Source organism: Empidonax traillii, unplaced genomic scaffold (genome assembly GCF_003031625.1).
Source record: "Empidonax traillii isolate 1590-97213 ecotype Southwest subspecies unplaced genomic scaffold, ASM303162v1 scaffold415:size763157, whole genome shotgun sequence".
Taxonomy (NCBI): Eukaryota; Metazoa; Chordata; class Aves; order Passeriformes; family Tyrannidae; genus Empidonax; species Empidonax traillii.
In genome coordinates, this window is record NW_020955608.1 from 410,151 (window position 1) to 431,048 (window position 20,898).

The 20,898-nt window shown below is 38.1% G+C and overlaps 2 protein-coding genes across 2 annotated transcripts in view; one reads left to right on the top strand and one right to left on the bottom strand.

The window, feature by feature from the left end:
* MPP5 (membrane palmitoylated protein 5) overlaps window positions 1–9,926 on the top strand; it is a 56,352-nt gene extending 46,426 nt beyond the window's left edge. Inside the window, exons 8-14 of the mRNA XM_027894034.1 lie at window positions 225–408; window positions 1,488–1,559; window positions 2,035–2,106; window positions 2,816–2,983; window positions 3,737–3,939; window positions 5,329–5,439; window positions 6,821–9,926. Of these exons, the coding sequence (XP_027749835.1) occupies window positions 225–408; window positions 1,488–1,559; window positions 2,035–2,106; window positions 2,816–2,983; window positions 3,737–3,939; window positions 5,329–5,439; window positions 6,821–6,997 (987 nt within the window). The 3' untranslated portion in view covers window positions 6,998–9,926. The remainder of the gene's footprint in view (window positions 1–224; window positions 409–1,487; window positions 1,560–2,034; window positions 2,107–2,815; window positions 2,984–3,736; window positions 3,940–5,328; window positions 5,440–6,820) is intronic.
* A 613-nt stretch (window positions 9,927–10,539) lies between these two features.
* ATP6V1D (ATPase H+ transporting V1 subunit D) lies at window positions 10,540–20,807 on the bottom strand. Its single transcript, XM_027894037.1, has 9 exons — window positions 20,675–20,807; window positions 17,947–18,064; window positions 16,717–16,796; window positions 15,275–15,342; window positions 14,543–14,587; window positions 13,997–14,100; window positions 13,542–13,608; window positions 12,031–12,109; window positions 10,540–11,413 (listed from the first exon to the last, which is right to left on the bottom strand). The coding sequence occupies exons 1-9, from the start codon at window positions 20,713–20,715 to the stop codon at window positions 11,272–11,274; spliced, it is 744 nt and encodes a 247-aa protein (XP_027749838.1). The 5' UTR covers window positions 20,716–20,807; the 3' UTR covers window positions 10,540–11,271.
* Between the last annotated feature and the right edge of the window lie 91 nt (window positions 20,808–20,898).

Genomic DNA, 20,898 nt, shown 5'->3' on the forward strand with positions numbered 1-20,898 from the left:
TCAAGCCTTTGTGTCCAACCTAGCAGAAGTGTGTCTTTTCCATTGCTAACCTAGGTAATGTTTTCATTCCAGTACTCCTGTATGCCCCAGGTAAAGTCTGCATTTTATAGAATCTTGGAGGTTTTAATATGTCGGAGCTCCAATGCAGTCAAGGAAGAAGGGGTTTAATTCTTCAGAAGTCACTGAGGTGTTTTTCTTCTGATTTTGCGTTTGATCTCCCACAGATACATGTGAAAGCGCATTTTGACTATGATCCCTCTGATGACCCTTACGTCCCCTGCCGAGAGTTAGGCCTATCCTTTCAGAAAGGAGACATTCTCCATGTGATCAGTCAAGAAGATCCAAACTGGTGGCAGGCTTACAGAGATGGAGATGAAGATAATCAGCCATTGGCAGGCCTTATCCCTGGTAAATAAAGCTCTGGAAAAAGCTTGACAGTTCTTATAGCCACAGGAGCGACATTCAGGTTTTCAAAGACTCGTATACCCTAAAATATCCATTGCCTGGAATGTCTGTGACACTCAACCTTTTGCAACAGAGCCCACTGCTGCTTCTCTAATTCACTTAAAACTTGACCTTTTAGAGGCATCACTGCATATTGCTGTTAAACCAGAGTAAGGCACTGCTGTCACTGCAGGTCACCTTCAACAGCTACTGTCCTATTCCTTTATTCCTCCACCCTGCGGGGACTCTCTGGATTCAGAGTTCCCTCTGGCTGCAGCAGAGAAGGGGGAATGTAACCCACTTGTTCTGTGGAGATGGGTGCAGCTGTGAGGTGTCTTACTTTGTTCAAATAAACTATTTCATACAGTATTTTTTTTACGGTGACTTTTCGGCATGTTTTCACTTAGCAAAGGGCTTCAGTTACTTGTAACAGTCAGCCTTCCTTTCTCATTGTTGGGGCCCTTCAAGTAACAGGGTTTTCAGAGCTTTGTAAGTTGACTTCAAGTCAATTTATAATTTTTGCATTGCAGTATTATTGTGCTATAGTCCATTTAAGATCTGTTAAACACAGCGAACTAAGAGACTTTTCAAATTCCATAAAATATCTCATTGTTCCTTTATGATGTTTGAATAAGTTGAGAGAAACAGTGATTTAAATATTGGCTAATCTTTTTAAACTGAAGTTCAGAATATTTCATATAAATAGAACACATTTGACATACAAAAATAATTAGAAAACCATAGTATCAAAGTGGGAAAATGTAGTCTTTCCAGTAGTTTAAACTTTCCAGGCTACAAATGCTCAGCAAGTCTTTCTTGATGAATATGTTTTTTAAGTATTAAGTTTTGTAGTAATTTTAGTTACTCTTTTTAAATTTTAATTTATCTTTTAAAATTTCTTTTGTATATTTTATTCTACTGGAACCTTCAGAGATGTAAAAGCTTAGGAAAAAGTCAAATGAGTAAGTCATTATGAAAAAGCATGGAAATATTTTCTAAATGTTAATGGCTCTTGTGCTTTTTCTTTTTTTTAATGCTTCAAGGAAAAAGTTTTCAGCAACAAAGAGAAGCAATGAAACAAACCATAGAAGAAGATAAGGAGCCTGAAAAATCAGGTTGGATATATGCTTTCCAAGGGGAAAAAAAAAATCTTTTTATGGAGGGGCTAATTAGTGATATATATGGAACCCTTTGACTGTGGAGTTGTAGAAAATTCTTCTATTTTTTTGTAATACAAGTGGGATGATTCTTTAAAAGTCTTCATGTGATTACAGGTCTGAATTTAGCACTTAGTTGTATAAATTACGTGGCATTTTTCATAACTGTGCAATGTAATTAGGATGATGGAGGGAATTTGGAAAGCCCCTTTTTTGTTAGGAATTTTATCTGCCATGACTCAGTTGAAGTTCTTGACTTGAACGTTTGCTTTATACACCAGACCACTGTAATCACTAAAGGATGTTATGCCTTTTCAAAACTACAGAATAAATTCTCCACTTTAAAGATCCAGATAGTGGGTGGAATAGGAAGATTTTTACTGTATGGTTGTTTGATTGTGATGATTTTTATTTCTGGAAATAAAATTTTCAGGAAAACTCTGGTGCGCGAAGAAAAACAAAAAGAAACGGAAAAAGATTTTATACAATGCAAATAAAAATGATGGTGAGTAACATGTTTTCCAGAATATGTGTACTTATAAGAACTATAAAAGATTCCACAAATAGCCTTGTGAAAAGAATGCTGAAATTCAGGATATGATGTTAGAAATAATAGCTGATGAAGTTCTGTGTGAGAGCAGTAGTACGTTTTGTTACAGTGTTTAGTGAAAGACATAAGAGGTGACAAGATATGTAAGGTCATTTAGTGTCTTTAATAACGGCTAGATTATGGGGGTAAAAAACAGATAGCTTCTTAGGCATGGAAGCACTCATAATTTTACAATGATTAACTAATTTGTTATAGTTTTACAGTGTCATCTCACTCTGCATAATTAAGTTTAGTAAACAAAAACTTTCTCCCCAAAGGTTTTATAGGCTATTTATACTATATTCTTTAAAAAGTACTTTTTGTAATGTACTTTTGGGATGATTTGTGTTGTTAAAATACTTTTTGGGATGATTTTTGTTGTTGTTGGATATAAAATGTTATTCTTGTACTAGAAACTTGTTCCTTGGCAAGAAAGTTGTTTCCTGAATTTATGCTACTACTTATGTGAGTAATAGTAAGTGAAGACACATTATCTTTGGGGTTCTGTTGCCTTGGTGACTCAGAAATGCTGAGCAGAGAGTTTGGGAACTGCCTGAAACTTGATACTGCATGACAGGCAACTGTTAGCAAAGTATTTGTGACTGTTTTATTGTTGTCTCTCAAGATTATGACAATGAGGAAATTTTGACCTACGAGGAAATGTCACTGTATCACCAACCAGCAAATAGGAAACGGCCCATTGTGCTGATTGGCCCACAGAACTGCGGCCAAAACGAGCTGCGGCAGAGACTTATGAATAACGAAGTGGATCGCTTTGCCTCTGCAGTTCCACGTAAGTTTGGCAAGCAGATAGGATCCTGTATTCTAAACGTTGTCCGCAGACAAATCCTATTGTGTGGAAAATAGTAATTAGGAGCCGGGGGAGGGAGGCACTGAACAGGTTATATTGACGTCTTGAAAAAATGGGCAAGGAAAGTGACGTCTTGTATGGCAAAAAAATAGCTTTGGTAAGTTAATGCAGATCCAGTGTCGCAACACAGTGTTAAAAAGGCATTATAAGGCATGCATTTATTCCTGTTTACATAAAATTGGAGTGAGTTACAGAAGTTTATAAAAGAAAATGATATATGGGGCAAAGAATTTTTAACCAAATGTTCTGGAAAATTTAAATTTAGATGGCTTTAATGCCTTTCCACACTACTTATATTTTAGTGATTATTATATTTTTAATGTCTTGTATACCCTAGATTATGTTTACAAACAGTTTAGCAGTATATATTGTTATAAACAACTAATGGCTGGCCACGGCTGCACAGTTAAAACTATTCCTTTCATAGTTTACTAATTTTTTTCCTTCTGGATAATGCAAATGGAACCTTTGAATTAAGTTTAACTTAATCTGACGGTAGACATTTATTGTATAAAATAAAATACATGGATTTCTTGGATATTTCATATGTTGATGGTTTTGGGTTTTTTTTGCTTGATTAGCAACATGTCTCCTAAGAGAAATGCTGATTGCTTTTCTTTAGTTCTACAGGTGTATCACTCTCTCAAGGTCTTTTTTTGTCGCTCTTGCTTGTAGATACTACTCGGAGTAGGCGAGAGACTGAAGCAGCTGGCAGGGATTACCATTTTGTTTCCAGACAGGCATTTGAGAGTGACATAGCTGCAGGGAAGTTCATTGAATATGGAGAGTTTGAAAAGAACCTCTATGGTACCAGCATAGACTCCGTGCGGCAAGTAATCAACTCAGGCAAGATCTGCCTTTTAAATCTTCATACCCAGGTATGGCAAAAATGTTTCCTGTCCTGTTTTAATTGTAGAAGCTGCTGTGAGAACCTATAGAGCTCTATTTGGTTTATATAAAATGAGTGTGTTTTCAAGGTCCATGTTCATATTTATTCCAAGTTTACTTGCAGTGATGTTCAGTTGACTATACAGTTGTTCTACAGCCTTCTTGTTCCTTGTTCGTAAATATGCATATCTTTAACTGCTACAGGTAATAGGGGCCTTTTCACCAGCTTTTAATATCTGGAAACCATCTGAATTAAAAAAAAATTAATTAAAATAAGATTTGTATCTCTCAGTCCTCCAATTATTCTGTGACCTCTGAGGTTTTTGAAGATGGAGAGGAAATTGTTTGTGGTTATACTTGGAAGTGTTTTTTGGGACTGTTATTGCAGTTTCCAAATCCAGTTCAGGATTAAAGTATATCACATCATTGATATTGAAAAGCTGTTTAGCTTAGACCTTTTGGTCATGGAGAGGGAAACTATGCTTATAGACCTCAACTTGGAAAGTTAGTCAAACATGAGAAGAGGCAGAGTCCTGGAACACAACCCGTTTTCTGATACACGTGGTACGTGTGAGGTCTGCTGTTGTAGATCTGCAAAAGAAGCCCTAAAACTCAGACACATCAATAAAGTCTGGTAGTATTGAAGCTATAATTAGTCAACAATTGGTCATCACCAGTTGGGACCATCTGATACTTTACTAGAATACCTTGTGGATACCCACATTGGTATTGCAAAGCATGTCGTAAGGTGAAAATTCACAACTCTTTAAAAATTTGTTAAATAATCTGTTTCAGAAACAAGTTGTTTGTCCTGAGACACAGAGAGTGAATCTTTTGGAAAAACCAAATGACTGTTTTTCTTTACTTCTTGTCTCTCAATATAAATGTAATCTGACAAAACAAAGTGCTGTGCATACAGTAGTAATCCATCTGATATTTTGTATTTTGATCTTCAAACAGAAAAGGTTAAAACCATAGTTTTTCAAGTAAACTGTAGTATTTAAAGACTCTTCTCTCTGTTTAAAGCTGATACCATTCCTTAGCATTCTAAAGACACTTACCTCAATGCAGATGACTTTTTCTTTGCTTTTGGATACCAGAAGATCTGTTCCTTCAGTTTAGTTAAGAAGTATATTCTTGAACAAAAGTAAATTTCAGTTCTATGAAGCTGAAAAATGTCGGAATATTGATTTTGTAGGAAAAGGTGGCTTGACTGTGCGTGGTGATGATAATGATGTTAGTTAATTATATTGCTGTTAATGTATTGTACAGTTGTGTTTGAAGAGTATATTATCAATTGTAGCATGTGAATAATGCATCATTAAATGCCCTTTTCATGGATGGAACAGTTAAATATTTAATAAATCCTATTTCTGCAGTCACTGAAGACACTACGTAACTCTGACTTGAAGCCATATATTATATTTGTTGCACCACCTTCGCAAGAGAGACTACGAGCTTTGTTGGCCAAAGAAGGGAAAAACCCAAAGGTAAGGTGTCCTACACTTTTCCTGAAACCACACTGGCTTTGGTAAATGCGTGCACTTTCTTTGGAATTGGGACCCAGTAATGGTACTGACAGTTACCACTGCAGTGAAGCGGTGTGGTTGGGATCTGTGAGCTCCAGGTTAGTAGGCAGACCCATACTAAGGCAAGGATTCAGGATGCTTTTGTCTAATGTGATGCAAGAAGTATTAGACACGAGAATGCACTGCTAAATCAGTAATCCTGGGGCACAATGTCTCTGCATTGGGATCCCTGCATTCAGGTACAAAAATAAGAACTCTTATTTCAAAACTGTGGAAAACCCAGCTTTGTCCTCAAGTAAACCTGGGAATAATTCTGTGGAGCAAAGGATTACTGTTTTTTCTTTTGAGAATTAAGTTGCTCTTGGGAAAGCATCTGCTTGAAAATCTGAAACGCTTCAGATAAAATTATTTTAAAACTTGATCCTTTAGGATCACTTTTCATGTTCAGCCAGTCATATCCAAGATTTGAGCTTATCCAGTTCAGATCCAGTGTAGTTACTGAGAAGGTAGTTCTGTAGAATGGACTCAAAAACCGTAGATTAAACCAGGACATACATCTGAAAGCTCTGAAAAGTTCTTTAGCAGCTTATGAGATAAAAAGTGTTTATTGCTAGGACAATGGAGTAGGTTCATCATCAGCTTTTTAACTGAGATCTACCCTGCGGTGGTTGGTGTGAGAGAAAGCTGAAGTAAAGCAAAACATTTCTACTTCTCCCTTTGTATAATTTATCTACATCTGCAATGTTCTTGCTTTTGACATAGTCCCTTCCAGCTCGCAAATGGTGTTTTTCATTCACCGGATGCTATGGAGATTTGGTCACCTTAAACATACAACTCTCACTGTGGTTCTCGTTGCTGTTTGTTGAGCAGTTTTCACCAGTTACAGCTGTCACCTTTGGCTGTTTGGTGTTTGTAGTGCTGCACCTTCAGAGGATTGTTGTCTTGTTCTACACCATTCAGCCTTTCTCTCACACTCTCTCTGCCATCTCCACAGTCTTTTTTGGAAAGGATAATGAGCTTAGCAACCTCACTTATTTTTCAGAAACATGATTTACGAACCTGAGTAGGATCAGTGTTGTGCAGTGAGCAGTGCTGGATCTTCCTTTGTTTTCCTCAGCCTGGGGCAGTTATTTACAGTTTGCCACTTACAGCCAATTGGACAGGGTTGTCTTGAACGTCCTTAGCTTTCACATATGTATCATTCAGTGTTACTGTAAAATTTTCCACAGCCAATAGCAACACCGTGAGAATTTGTGTAAGAAAAGTCTAGTTGTTACCTTTCCCCACTCTGTTACTGTGAGAGGCTTGCACACCTACACTAACTCTCTGGTTTTGATTGCAGCCAGAGGAGCTGAGAGAAATCATCGAGAAAACGAGGGAGATGGAACAGAACAACGGCCACTACTTTGATACAGCCATTGTGAATTCTGACCTTGATAAGGCCTATCAAGAATTACTTCGGTTAATAAACAAGCTTGACACAGAACCCCAGTGGGTGCCCTCTACCTGGCTACGATGAGAGCAGTTCCAAGGGACAAGCAGACTTTAATCTAGTTATCTTTCCAAGGAGATTGTGTGTAGGCCTGCCCAATCCTAGTATAAAAATGCATGTGAGCTGTGAGCTCTAGACCTCAGTGGCTGCATCCTTTGCCAGTGAAATTGCGTATTAATGAAAAATACGCTACTCAGCTTGTGAGCCAATTTAACTAAACTAAAGATTGTCCAAGTTTTCTTTCTTTGTGGTCTAGAAATGAAGACTGTGTCAATACTAAATTCTAAGGCTTTAGATAGATTTTTCTAGCAGCTACTTTTATACATAAATCCACCTTTTTTAACCTAGAATCACCCTTACAACAAAGATTTTAAGTGTGTGTGTGTGTATATATATATATATATATAGTCCATGCTGTCACATAGTTATAAATATGAATGTTATTTAACACTTAATGACTTTGTGGGACATGATGCTAGTTCAAGAGCATTCTACAGATCACTGGGCAGAGATATAATCTACATGTGAAAAATGTTACTATTAATGAGAAACCTCTCCTGTTCAAAAAATACACAGAATGAAGATGCTGCTCTGATCTGGAGCTGCCCTGTGAGGCTTGAGTTAATATTTTAATTCTCAAACATTCCACTTTCTAATAGCACTGTAATTGGAAAATGTGTATAATGTAAATATTTCAATCCTTGCATCTTTTTAGTCAGACTCTTAAAATCCGATTTGACTGCACAATAACTTTAGGTCCAAAGGTGACTGTTATATTGATCTTTTAGATGTGATATTTTTATGGTATTTTCTTTAAAACACTGATTGACTGATTGGAGCCGCTGTTTTCCACAGATCTGTAGAGATATTTAGAAAGGCAGAGGTTATATTTTTGTGAAAATGTATAGTTATAAGACATGCTGCGTGAAAGTCAACTGAAATTCTCATGTTTTATAACAGAATACTGACTAAAACAGACTGATGTGCTGAACATTGGAAGACAGTGGGGTTTTTTAATCTCTGCAAATGGTTCATGTTGTGGCTGTTGGACTAATGGACAACTAACTGGAATTAAAATAGCTGAATGTAGCTACTATTTTATGAGTATTGTAATTCACTAGCCAACATATTGTCCTGCATTTGCTCAGTAATGCAGTGAAAATATGTGTAAAACACTGGTAACTGACTGAGAAGTCACAAGAAAGGGGAATATTTTTAATGGTTCAAACAAAAAAAAAAAAATAAATAAACCAAAAACTTGAAACAAGGGAACAAAAGGCAAGAGCTGTCTGTATCCTGGTGCATTCTGCAAAGCAGATCGGAACATCTCTGCATCCTCAAAGTATTCTGGCTGTGAAGGTTTAACTACTAAGGCTGCAGTTGTTGCTGGGCTGTTGTTGCTGACCCTAACTGAATAGTATCCTGGCTGTTTTGGTGTTGGGTAGCACAAAGAACCTTAACTGTGAATATCTCTTCATTTTAGCCATAGTGTTTCCTTGTTCCTACAGGTAAAACACTGGAGTTACGTCAGTGTGTAGTTCACTCCTGTCTAATGTTGAAGGATGTAAAAGTAGTTAATGTTTTCCATTCTGTCTTGCATATATTCTTTCTTCAAATGTTAATGGAACGAATTCACACCCATAGTTAGAGAGCTCAAAGTATAGAGCAGATATAAAGGAATTGTCAGGTAACTATCCTAGGTACTGAACTAATAGTCAGTACATTTTTGTATTAAAAAATGGAAGTCTAGAGTGCATTCCTGTCTTGTTAGAAAGTAAATTGATTTGATAGTTTAATTACTATATAGGGCTGGAAGGCAATTAAGCAATTAGTGGGGATTAGTAATGGCCCTTCAGAAAGAAAAGGGGGTGCAAACTTGAGTATCTTTAGTTCAAGTTAGTGTTAGAAATAATAATGGATATTCAAAATAATGGCTTTTTGCCTCACATTGCAGGCATGTTCTCAGTTTCATCCAATAGTTTATGAGAACTACAATGTTCAGGTATATTGGATACACTTTATTGATTCTACCCTTAAAGAAAAATGATTGCCACGTGTATTAGGCTTCTGCTATTGACTGTTTCACAGGTGGACAAGAAGGTGGGAAGCAGTAAAATGTGCGTTGAGTAAGGGTAATCTAGCTCAGTTACATAGGTGCTGTCCAAATTCTTGCAGTCACAATCAGCTCAAAGTGGTTGCTGAAGCCCCATAGGTATTCAGTGTTCATAGGCAGCATCAGTCCCAGTAAATCATGCCATTAATGTTATTTCACCAATGTTTGTCTCCCCGGTTTTTCTGAAATGTTGTACAGAATGTTTTTTTACAAATGAGCTTTTGAATGTAGACTTAAAGCATATTGCTTGAAGTTCAGCTTTACTCTCTCAATTCCCAAGGCACACACTACTTGCTGACATCCACGTAGAGAGGTGCTAATGATAGTTTATAACCAGTGTTAGCTGTGTCTCCTGCTGAAGGGAAGGGTTTGAGCAGCACTGAAACATGTACCTGGCTGGCCGTCTGCTGTCAGCTTGGACCTGGAACTACCTTGTGCAAGAAATCATTGTCATTAATGAAGAATGTGTGCTAGTTCCCTCGAGAGTAAAAGAAAATATGCAGACTTCACTGGTGAAACTCTTTGACTTTCTCACAGGTGATGTGTATCAGACTGAAATGAGAGTATCTGCATTTTTACTGATCCAGATTTAATTGAAAATAAATGTTAGCTGAATTGCATAAAAGAATTTTTGAATGTAATTAAATGTGACTTTTCAAAATATTAGATGGGGGGGTTTCATGCCTTAAATAATTAAGGTAACTTTCCTGAGACCTGTGGTTAGCCCCACATTGTACTTTTATACATGTATCTGCACTCTGTATTTTGAGACATCATGAACTGCACACTAATGTAAAAATGTAAAATATTTCTAGATTTAAAATAAATCACTGTACAATTTTACTTCTTGTACCGGATCTTTGGAGTCTTCTTTCTGCCACTGTGCCAAATGTGTGAAGCATGCTCTGAGCCATCAGTGCCCTAGAGGATGTCCTGTGCTCCTTCTGACACCATCCATCTCATGGGAGAGGTAACAACATGGCCACAGAGATACAGTGTCTTTCTTTCAAACTAATCTGTATCTTACAACAGAGTATGGAGTTACTATTCACTGTGCTGTGTTCAGCTTCAAAAGAGAAGTGGCCTTGTGCTTTATACAGTTCTACAATGACTTTTTAAAGGTGTTGGTAGAAATTAATTTCCTTGCACTTACGCTGCATCTGCAGTTAAGTGCTGGATCACATTTGAAACAAGATGCTTACCCTGAACGGACTGGTAGTATTAGAGACAATATACTAGTGTTAATTCTGGGACGTGTGCTCAGTTTGCTGATTGTAAACCAATGTCTTCAAGAACAAAGAACACAACCAGTTATGTTCAAGAAATAACTGGACGTGGCCCTTAGTGCTGTGGACTAGCTGGCAAGGTGCTGATCAGTCAAATGCTAGACTCAGTGATCTTAGAGGTCTTTTTCAACCTAAATGATTCTGTGATTCTGTCTTTAGGAAAACACCCCTTCAAACTGAGCAGTAGTTTTATTTTGAAATCAGCACAAGCTTTTAAGACCACCATCTTCTAGCAACTTGAGCCAGACACCAGGTATTTTAACATCAAAAATTTACACTTGTTTCTAGCGCAGACAGTACACTAGTTGGCAGAACCTCTAATTAAAAACATAGATGTTTTAGGCCAATGGTAGCAATCGTGCAACAAAAATATATCACAGAAGACTGTGGATTTCATCAAAAGGTTAGAAAACTAGAGTTTCCTTTACCGGCATTTGACTTCAGCTGTGCCAATACTGGCTTTAAGCAACCTGAACATTAATAGTTCAGCAGTAAAGAACATTACATGCATCTCCCTCCCTAAGCAACATTTTCCTCCTCTTTTACAAGGAAGGGGAGCAATTTAAGAGGAATCTGATTAGGCCAATCCAGAGCCATCCTGCAAAAAAATAAAGCTATCAACAGTCACTCTTAGTAAATGAAGAAAGAGGCTGACCGTGCAATAAAAGGCTTTCCTGATTGATAGTAAAGCATCTGACACATTTCTCCTTTTCCTCCTATGCTGTAGGCAAGTTCCCAGATTTCTAATCTCACAGGAGAAATCCACAATCCATTCAAGTCAAGACTTGGACACCAAATGAGAAGCCACATAAGTATCTTGTAGGCAACATGTCTTGAATTATATTGTAATTGGACATTCTGTATTCTGGACCCCCTGCTCCATACACAGCAACTGTGCAGGGTTACTCAAAGAGAAGGTCTTCATCCTTCTCTTCTGCTAAGAGATTGGCTGGTTCAATTTCCGCACCAGCAGCCCTCCGCAGCTCCCGTTCTTGATCAGATTTTTCTTTCAATACTTTTTTCTTTTCCTGGATCTTCTTTAGCCTGTGAAGAGAAATGCAGCTTATCCGTGGAACAAATACGTTTTCATGAAACAGGCTAGCAATAAAGGTGCCACACAACCTGGATATGATAAAGCTGCCTGGAAAAGTTCCCTGGGAAATAAAAATTCTGTAACAAATGGCAAATTTGGCGAAATGGCAAAAACAAAAAAGGCTTTTATTGCTAGCTGCTGTAATTGAAAAACTTCATCCAAATTATATATTATATTCTTGACCCTAAACACTCCTCTGTTTGTCTTTAATGAAATTAATTCCTCTTTTGTTCATTTCAGGTTTGACATTTTTTGCTTCACATAGCCCAGAACAATGACCTCTCTAGCAGAGGTGTCCTTAAGGCAGAACACCTCAGTGTACTGTATCACATCACTCCCTCGGGAAGAATGATGACAGCTATGTGCAACTTATGGTAGGGATACATTTACAAGTTTCAGACAAATAACTGCAGATGCCCAAGTGCCCAGCTCTGGAAACTCAACATGCAGTAAGAATGAGGTCGTATTTAACAATGTTTGTTGCCAGATGTGGTGAACAGTTCTCCCCCAAGTCCCTTCTGAGAAATGCTCTATTTCAGAAAGAGACCAGTCTAGTCTAGATATTTACCTGTAGAACTCCTCTCGTTCTCGTTCATCCAGTTCTGTGATGATATAAGAAAGAGTACGCTCGATCCTGGGAATAATCACTAAAAACATAAACAAAGAAGTTTTTGGACTGCTGTTATATTAGCCAGGAAGTTATATAACAGAGTTCACAGATGTGTGAAGTCAATCTACTAGTTATTCTGGCTAGGGGAAATTTATGTCTTTCATGGAAGTTCATACTATTTCCTGATGGACGAGTACACAGAATTGTTTTCTTTAGTAAGTTCAGGACTAAGGTAGGACTCTGAACAAAATCTCCCACAGCATCTTCTTTTAAAGATGCAGTGGAATCAGCAAGCACTGATCCCTCATTGTTGATAAGGTTCCTTTTTCTCATGGAAGTGGTTAAAAAAACCAACCTGCAAGAGGTGGGCAAAATTTGAATGTTCTTCCATCACATTCTTTCAGAAATTTCTGTTCAGTATAGCACTTTTACTCCCAGAATTATCTCAGTTTAAAAAAGCCATCATGAAAACAAATATTCAAACATAACACTATCACAAAGGAAGAGATAAGACACTCAACACAGCTTTAACACCCAACTGGACAAGCTATGTGTCAGAATCACTTTTTGAAAGAAGAACTTTGAAAGAAGAACGCTGTTATCAGCACTACCAGTGTTATTTGGAAAGCTGCAGAGGAAACCTTGTCTAAGTAAAATTCTCTAGAGTGGTGATGAGCTGCAGTTAAGGCCTGCATGTTCAAAGGAACCAGTCTATGGAAAACAGTACTGAAAAGGATGGTTTAGAAACACAGACTGAAATAAGTTATTGCATACATGCAAAGATGATTAAATCTAAGCTATCAAAACTTAGAAAGGAACTTGAAATAATCAAGTTCTGCAGCAAAAGGAATCACAGCAATATTCTGGTTGGAGTAGTACTTAAGGAATGGCAAGAAGCAAAATTACAAACAAGAACATGAAGGATAAAGAATTCACATCAAAGAAAAATACCAGGGTATTGACATAAGGACTATTCCATCTAAAATAAACAAAAAGTCAACACCTCCTCACTGGGCACCACTATTACAATTTTAAAGTTTATTAGAGTGATTTAAAGTTAAATCTATTTTGAAGTTATTTAAAGTTTATTATGCTAGCTATTGGAACATCTTAACACTTAGAAACATATCTTTTGCTTCTAGTCAACAGACCTGACCAATTAAACCAAAGTCACTAGCAGAGACTCCAGAATGTGTTTGTGAAACTTTTGTCCTATAGGTTCTCAATACAGTTTCCTGTTTACTTTAGGTTTGCATATTCATTTCTCTCTGTGTACTCCATTCCACTGGGCTTTTAATTTTTTTCTTTCTTGCAATATGTTTCATTGTAATGCTTTCTAGAAAGCATTCTTGAACTGCTTAGAAATGCTGCTAACAAGCAAGAGGTCAAATGAGTGGCTTCCATGACCCTGCTCCCTATTTTGCATGGAGACAGAAAAATGTTATGCATTCCAAGTAGAAAATACTCACCATGTTCAATTGCATTCACACGTCTGTTTGTTATTTTAATGGCTTCATCCAAAGTAATAAAGGAAGTCTGAGGGAATGGGATTAAATAATTAATACATAACAAGATAAATTCAGCATTTCGATCGATTCTATACAGAAAACTGAAAGCTAAGTCTGTCATGTAGCTTGAGAGACTATGTCCTTGAGAGAAGCAGAATTTTTTTTCTACTAATGTCACTAGCACACTGCACACTGCACATCAGCAGTTACCCACTCTCCAAAGGAAGTTTCTTCCTAGTATTAAGGAATAAGGATTTCTTTGAAGTGGTAATATAACTGATATAATATGGCTTAAAAAGGTTTGAAACTTTGTACAGCACTGAGACTAGATTATGCTACAATTACTGAGACATGTTACTTTCCTTTCAAAAAAGTGAGAAATCAGTTATGCCCTTCTGTTTTTTCTTCCTGCCAACCTGTAAGGAGGCCAGTTCCACAAGCAGCTCCACAGCTTTGGCATAGTTCCTCTTCAGCTTAGCCAACTGTTCTCCACCTCTGGCCAAGCCAGTCAGCTCATAGCCTGAAAAAAAATAACTTTTGTTACTATTGCTACTGTAGTGGTTTTTTTACTAGATAAAAATTAATAATTTACAGCGATACGAAGAGCTCAGCAAGTGAGAAGCCTTTGCCTATTAACAAATTATCTTTTTAGTGGTTTATGTTACTACAGATCACTGTTGTGCATGTCCACAGTAAGACTTAGCAGTCTCAAAATCCAGTACCTCAAGACAAGTCTTCTCCTCATCTGAAAAACTCACTGATTTAGAAAAGTAAAATCCACTATAGTCCTTCATAATCCTTCCATGTCACAGGAACAGGGCAAAGCATCAAAGGAAGGAAGTACAGCCATGCCTATGATGTAAACTGACTTACCACCATCAAGACATGACAAGTATTTTTGTATTAGCATGGAATTGCTGTAAGTATGTGCAAGACAAAAAAAACATTTGGTGTGTACTTACTGTCTCCTCCTTCCTGGTAATGCTCAAAAACTGGCAAGGTTACACCTGACAGGAGTGAACAAAAATGTAAGAGACGTAAATGGCTATAGATTTGTTAAGTACAAATCACTTTTACCCCCATTTGGTTCCAGTTATGTAAGATTATTTTTCAAAATCTTCGTAGATAGCTTGGAACGATTAAGTCATGCTGGTGCTCACATATAACATGGAACATCTGAACTGTGTTTAGATCACAGATATCTAGACCCTGAAAAATTCAGGGAAGTATTCCAGTTTGTTCACTTTTATTATGTTTGGTTTATATTTATGTTCATTTTTATTATGTTTGGTAATGTATTCCCTTTGCTTAAGGAATATTTTATGCATTCAATAATCTTTTTTGTTTTCTTCATAGACAAGTATTGATATTTAATTGCCTGAAATTTATTGAATTTTGGTAATTAATTTCCCAATCTATTTTTCAGTAAAGCTCTATCGAACCTTTACTTTGTCCAAAGATCTAGAAATTGGACTGCAGTTTACATTCATTTAATTTTATGAGAGGTAAATAACTAAATATAAAAATCATATGCTATATATGAAAAAAACCCTAACCAATTACAAGTGTTCCTACTGTTAGATAAATAAGAGAAATAAAGAAGAGGAGACAGTGTTTGGATACATTCCTGCATATTTCCAAGTCTCCTTCCACGATTCCCTTGAGTTGAAACACTCATGGCCTGGAAAAGTCACCTGCTACATTGTCTTTTTTAGCTCTGATCTTGACTTGTGCTTTGTTCACATTTTGGATCACAGTGGTACTGTAAGGAAGAAAACATAAATCTGAATCAGGAAAGCTGAAGTGGTTCATTAAGTCATCATTATATACAAGATGAGGCAGTTATCAAATAGCTGTAAAGACCTGGAAATTGTTGTCAGCTCAGTTCTCTATGCAATTCATTGCACAGACTTTGAAGCTAACACAGAAGCTTTGAAAGAAATAGGTTTCCAGCAACGTTTGGAAATGTAAAAGACACAGAGTCTGTGAACGTAACTTTAAAAATATCTTAGACCAAGTATATAAAGCATAACTAAAACTAGCCAGTTATCTGGCAAATTATTTTAATAACATCGAGTCTAATCAACCCAATAAAAGTCAACAAATCTCAAGGCTTTAATGCAGACCAAGGCCACAACAATCAAGGCCTTTTGGTTTGTATGTATTTGTTCTTTCAGAACACCGGTATGTTTACCCACTGACTAGGATATTAAGAAACTTGAGCTTATTCAACAATTCATCTTGAAAAATTCTGAAGTATCTCAAGGTCTTCCAAGAACAGGTCACTGAGGCTAACTCTTCTGACTAAGTGCAGTTTACTTAACAGGGTGGAATCTGACTACTGTTTATAGCTAAACACTGTGACTAGTTAGGGCAGGAAACAGAACAGCACCATATCCAAATGAAAAGCCAAAAAGACTTTTCTTCAGCAGCACACAGATTACTCCTGTGTCTGATTACTCAGTTCTTCCCCATTAGTTGGTAGTACCATCAGCTGAATCATTAACACTTCTCCAACTTTATTTCACAAGGTCTATGCACCCTTGAATGAATTACACAAACACTCTAGACAGAACTGTAATTTATTAAAATACAATAAAAAATATCCTACTGGAGGAAAAATATTTGTTTCCCCTCCGGCATACAGCCCTCATGAGCTCTCATGAGACAGGAGGTCAATGAGACAGAAGATTAGAACAACTGGTAAAATCACTGCGTGACTTTCTGGGAGAAAAGAACACACATTACCTCTGTCCCTCAAATTCACAAGCAAAACCAAATTAACAAACACTCCAATACTCCGCTATAAATTCTCACTTCCCTGCATATTTGATTCCAAGTTGCAAAGTTCAACACCTTCTCAAACCAAAGACTTAGGTAAATTCAGTTGGTCTTTCCACTTCGTTTAGCTTCCAATGGAGTCTTTGTTTTCAGCATGCAACTTATCTCTCTCCTGCAGCAATATCTCCCACCTTTAGCTAAAAGAATTCAGTTCATCCTGTCCTACCTTGTCCACTGTCCTTTTTTTTTCTCTTTAAAGTACATTTAAGAATTTTACTTTTTCCAAAAGAGAAAATAATAATTTTCAATCGTTCTTTCCCATGGGTATGACACCTGCAAGGTCAGCAATCCTCACCTGAAATCTCCTGCTGTGAACTTTGCCTCAGCAAGTGAAAAGGCAGCTTCTCTCATCACCTCACCCATCAGCATCTTAGTCTGTTAAAAAAAATTAAAAAAAACACAAAAAGGCATCAAATACAAGGCACATGATTACTCCTTTTCCAGGATAAATAACTAACAGCATAATGAGAAGACAACAGAAAGAAATTGAAGAGAGTGAGAGAGTTCTATACAGATAGCTTACTATTATACTGCAAATTGTAATTCCCAGGTGACTGGAAAAAAAAATTCAGCTATTTCACTGATCCAGCTAAAGACTTCCCTTCTTCATAATCAAAAAATTCTATTACATGGGGGTTAAATCACGACAATAAAGTGGCTTATTAGGAAAACACTCTTCCTTCACATTGTATGGAATACTATGAGACAGGTTGTTGTTTTTCAACATATAGATGTATGCAGCTTTGTGAAGCTGCACTCTCCCTCCTACTCCATTTTTCCCCAGTTTTTACACATTTGTAGTCCTTGTAGCTAAAAACATGCTATTGAGAAACAACAGCCTTTGTGTGTTGGACAATCTGTAGGAAACGATACAGAGCGCTGAGAGCTTTGCCTACAGCGTGGCAACAAAGCACTACTGCTAACCATGGGTACTGCAGCAATTGCAGCCAAAACAGTACAGCTAAAACCCATCTGGCATGGTGGAACAAAACAAGACATATTAGGCTCTACCGTGTTTCATCTTAGATTTGTCATCCGTGTTGCAGAGGAAGAAGCAGGGAACAAGTTCAATCTGGACAAAACTTCTGCTTGCTAGTGTACATAGTCATGCAGCAAACATTATAGATCTGCAGTGTACTCTTAAGCTGGATAAAGTAACAAAAATGGGGCTACAGAACATGTTAAAACCACTCCTAAACTATTTGGCAGCATCAGAGCAAAGTCCCCGTAATGCAGAAGAGATGATAGGGAACTTGGAACACAAACCAAAGCAGAACCTAAGACTGTCTGGAAAGAGGTGAAGAATATTAACTCTTCCAAAGTTTCTATATCACTGCAGCCAAAAAAAACCATAATTCTGCTCATGTGTTCTCAGTAGTCTCACTTACAAAAAACAGGTTATCCACAAAGTTGTCCTACGTTCCAGCCTACCTAATGAAGACAGCAGAACAGGAATGCAAAACTGACAGAACAGACAGATTTCAAATAAAGCAAGCCAAACAAAGGAAATTTCTAATTTACCTACCTCAATAATTTTCTTAAGGATCTGCCTGAATCGAAGTGTCAAAGCATCAGATTTTTTTTTCAAGAGGTTACGACCTGTTTGGGCTCCTTTTAAACGAGCCTTCATGATGGTCTGAGCCCTGTTAAACAGAGGAATAAATAAAAATGTTCTGCATCATCTGAAGGGATTAGGAAAAAATTTAAGCAAAGGTTGTTGCTGTGGATGTGACTGAAATTATGAAGCAATCAAGAAACATCATTGCAGTAGAGCAGGTTGGCCACTTCAGGATAGGATTTCATATTCTCGTTTGAAATCAAGGGAGTTTATTATCTCCCTCATCACTGAGAACTACAAGGTTATTATCTGCAAAGTCAAAAATCATGGAAAATTGATGAGACATTTTTCAACACTTCCATATTAGGAAATAAGAGTTTTCATTTTTCTTTATGTCTTACAAGTACCAGAAATCAAACTACCCCAAAAGCCCACTGTTAGTATGACACTGGTATTGCTTTAAAGTTCTTTTACCGCTATGTCACCTTCTCAAAATCAGACAACACAGCAAATTCTTCATGTGACCATAACTGTTGATGCTGTGTTCTGATTTCATAGTGCAAGAAGATATAGCAGTTGTACATTCTTGTTTGAGGCAAGTCAGAAAGTACAATGATTCCTTATCTTCATACGCTGCATAGGAGATTTACAAGCTATTTAAGACAATCAAAGGCAGCAACAATTGAAGAGGTATATTAGTGAGTTAGCTGTAGTTTTGTATATCCTTTACTATCAGTAGCACTCTTAAAGGTTCCTTGTATCAAATTATGCACTGAAGAAGGATCCAAACCTTGCTTCCCTCTCTGCTGTAGAGTATCCTTAAATCTGAAGAATCTTTTTGATTTAAGTTAACTAGAATAGCAGGAGCTATACTACAAAAAGGTCAAGCTGTGCTAACTTAAGCTACCACTTTGTACATGCAGCCACTGTGCACAAAGGACAGCACTCGAGCCCTTACTTCCACTCTGACCTTGGAAAAAGTAAGAATAGTTAAGATTCTATCCACACATTACTGTCCACACCTACTGGCACGTGATGAGAATAGCTCCATTAACATCTACCAAATACTTATAACTGAAACCCACAAATACTTTATGAATGTTTATGATTAAAAACAATCAGAGTAAAAAGGCAACTTTATACTTTTCCAACCAGCAGGTGTCTTGAACTAACCTTGAACTAACTTGTTCCTTCTGTTCACCACCTGCCAGAGACTGGCTGGCCTTCTAGTTTGAGCAAGATTTCACAGGCTCTGAGAGTGCACTAAACAATGTCTTGTTTACTCTCAAAGAGACTGAGCAGTTTCTGGAACTGATGATATCCAGCACAGAAGAGGCTCCTATCAGCAAGCCACTTCATAAAGATTTATAAAACTAAAAAAAACACACACGCACACAAACAAACAAACAAACAAACAAACAAAAAAACAACAAAAAAACAAACCCACAAAAAAGCAACAACAAAAAAAGCAAACCTTATGAAATTCTCTTCTGTCAGTGAACAAAATTAATTGTTGCAAACACAGGCCATCTTTATTTTACCATTCTAACTTACATTCCTCTGGAAACACCAGCCACATTATTGGTCTGTTACCTCCTTTGAAACAGTGCTTGTAAATATTAAGCCTTACTACATGACCATCCTCCTGCCACAGTGGCATATCAGCCCACAAAACCAGATACCTTTTAAAAGCGACTGAAGTGCCCTCTCTTGGACGTGTAAACTGAATGAAAAGAGCACTACCAGAGAAAAGGAGTGAGACCAGATGACTTAAGTGTATGCAATAAATAATTTCTGTGTATGTAATAGTTTATTCCTGAACTAAGTTTCAAAACAGAACCTTTACCATGGAATGTACTAATCTTTCCATATAAACTGTTACTTTATATGTCCTGAGCTCACACACGGGGGGATAATTATTATTTTATGTTTGAGATTTTCTGTCCTGCAAGGCATGTTTTTATAAAGATTACATGCAGGCATCAACTCACTTTTATGCAAGATTTGAAACAATCTTTCACCTTAAAGAAAAGTCTTTCTGTCCTGGAGGGTTCTAAAGAGAAACTGAACAGCATTATTAAAACATCAATTTTGTTCAATTGCTTGTGTTTGTTCCAGTGTTGGCAGCTTTGTAAGCCTTGTCAGGAGACATATGATCTAATGACAAATAGTCTGCTGTCAGGATCTGGAAAATTACCTGACTGTCCACTACACTTTGAGCATTTTACTTCCTTCTTCTTTTTTAACACTTTATGGCCAACCTCTGGCACAGCAGTGTCGTCTGCTGCAAAGTTAATGGAAGCTATGGCTCTATTTGTCCATTTTCCCCTTACCCACACATTTTACAAAATGTCCTTTTTAAAATCAGGTTTGCGTAATGGCATGATTTTAAATGCCACACCCGGCATGTTTGTGCCGGACCCCGCCACGGCCCTCTGAGGGCTGACAGAGCTCATGGGAGCCCGAGAGCAGAACCTGAAGGAGAGAACTAAGGGCGGCCTCCGAGAGCTCGGTCACAGCACCGCGGGGGGAGCGGGCACACAACGGGCGGAACGGCGACCAGCGCCGGCCCCGACGGGAAGGGAAGCCCCGAGAGCCCCGCGAGCCGCCCCGGGCCCCGGCGCTGTCCCGGGCACGGCCCCGCGCCCCCGCCGCTACCCGCCCGGCTATCCCGGCCCTCCCGGCGGGCACTCACATCCGCGAGGGGAAGATTTCGATGCGGTCCTTGCCCGACATGACGGCGGCGGGCCCGGTCGGGCTGTCACGGCTGTCGCCGCTGTCCCGGTGTCTCCGCCGCCGTCACGTGACGCAGCTCCGCCCCCGCGCGCGGGGCAGCAAACCCGGATGCCCGTGCGGTCCCGCGCGAGCCGCCCGTCGTCACGTGTGCCCCGGGGCCGACGAGGAGGGGGCGCGATTGGC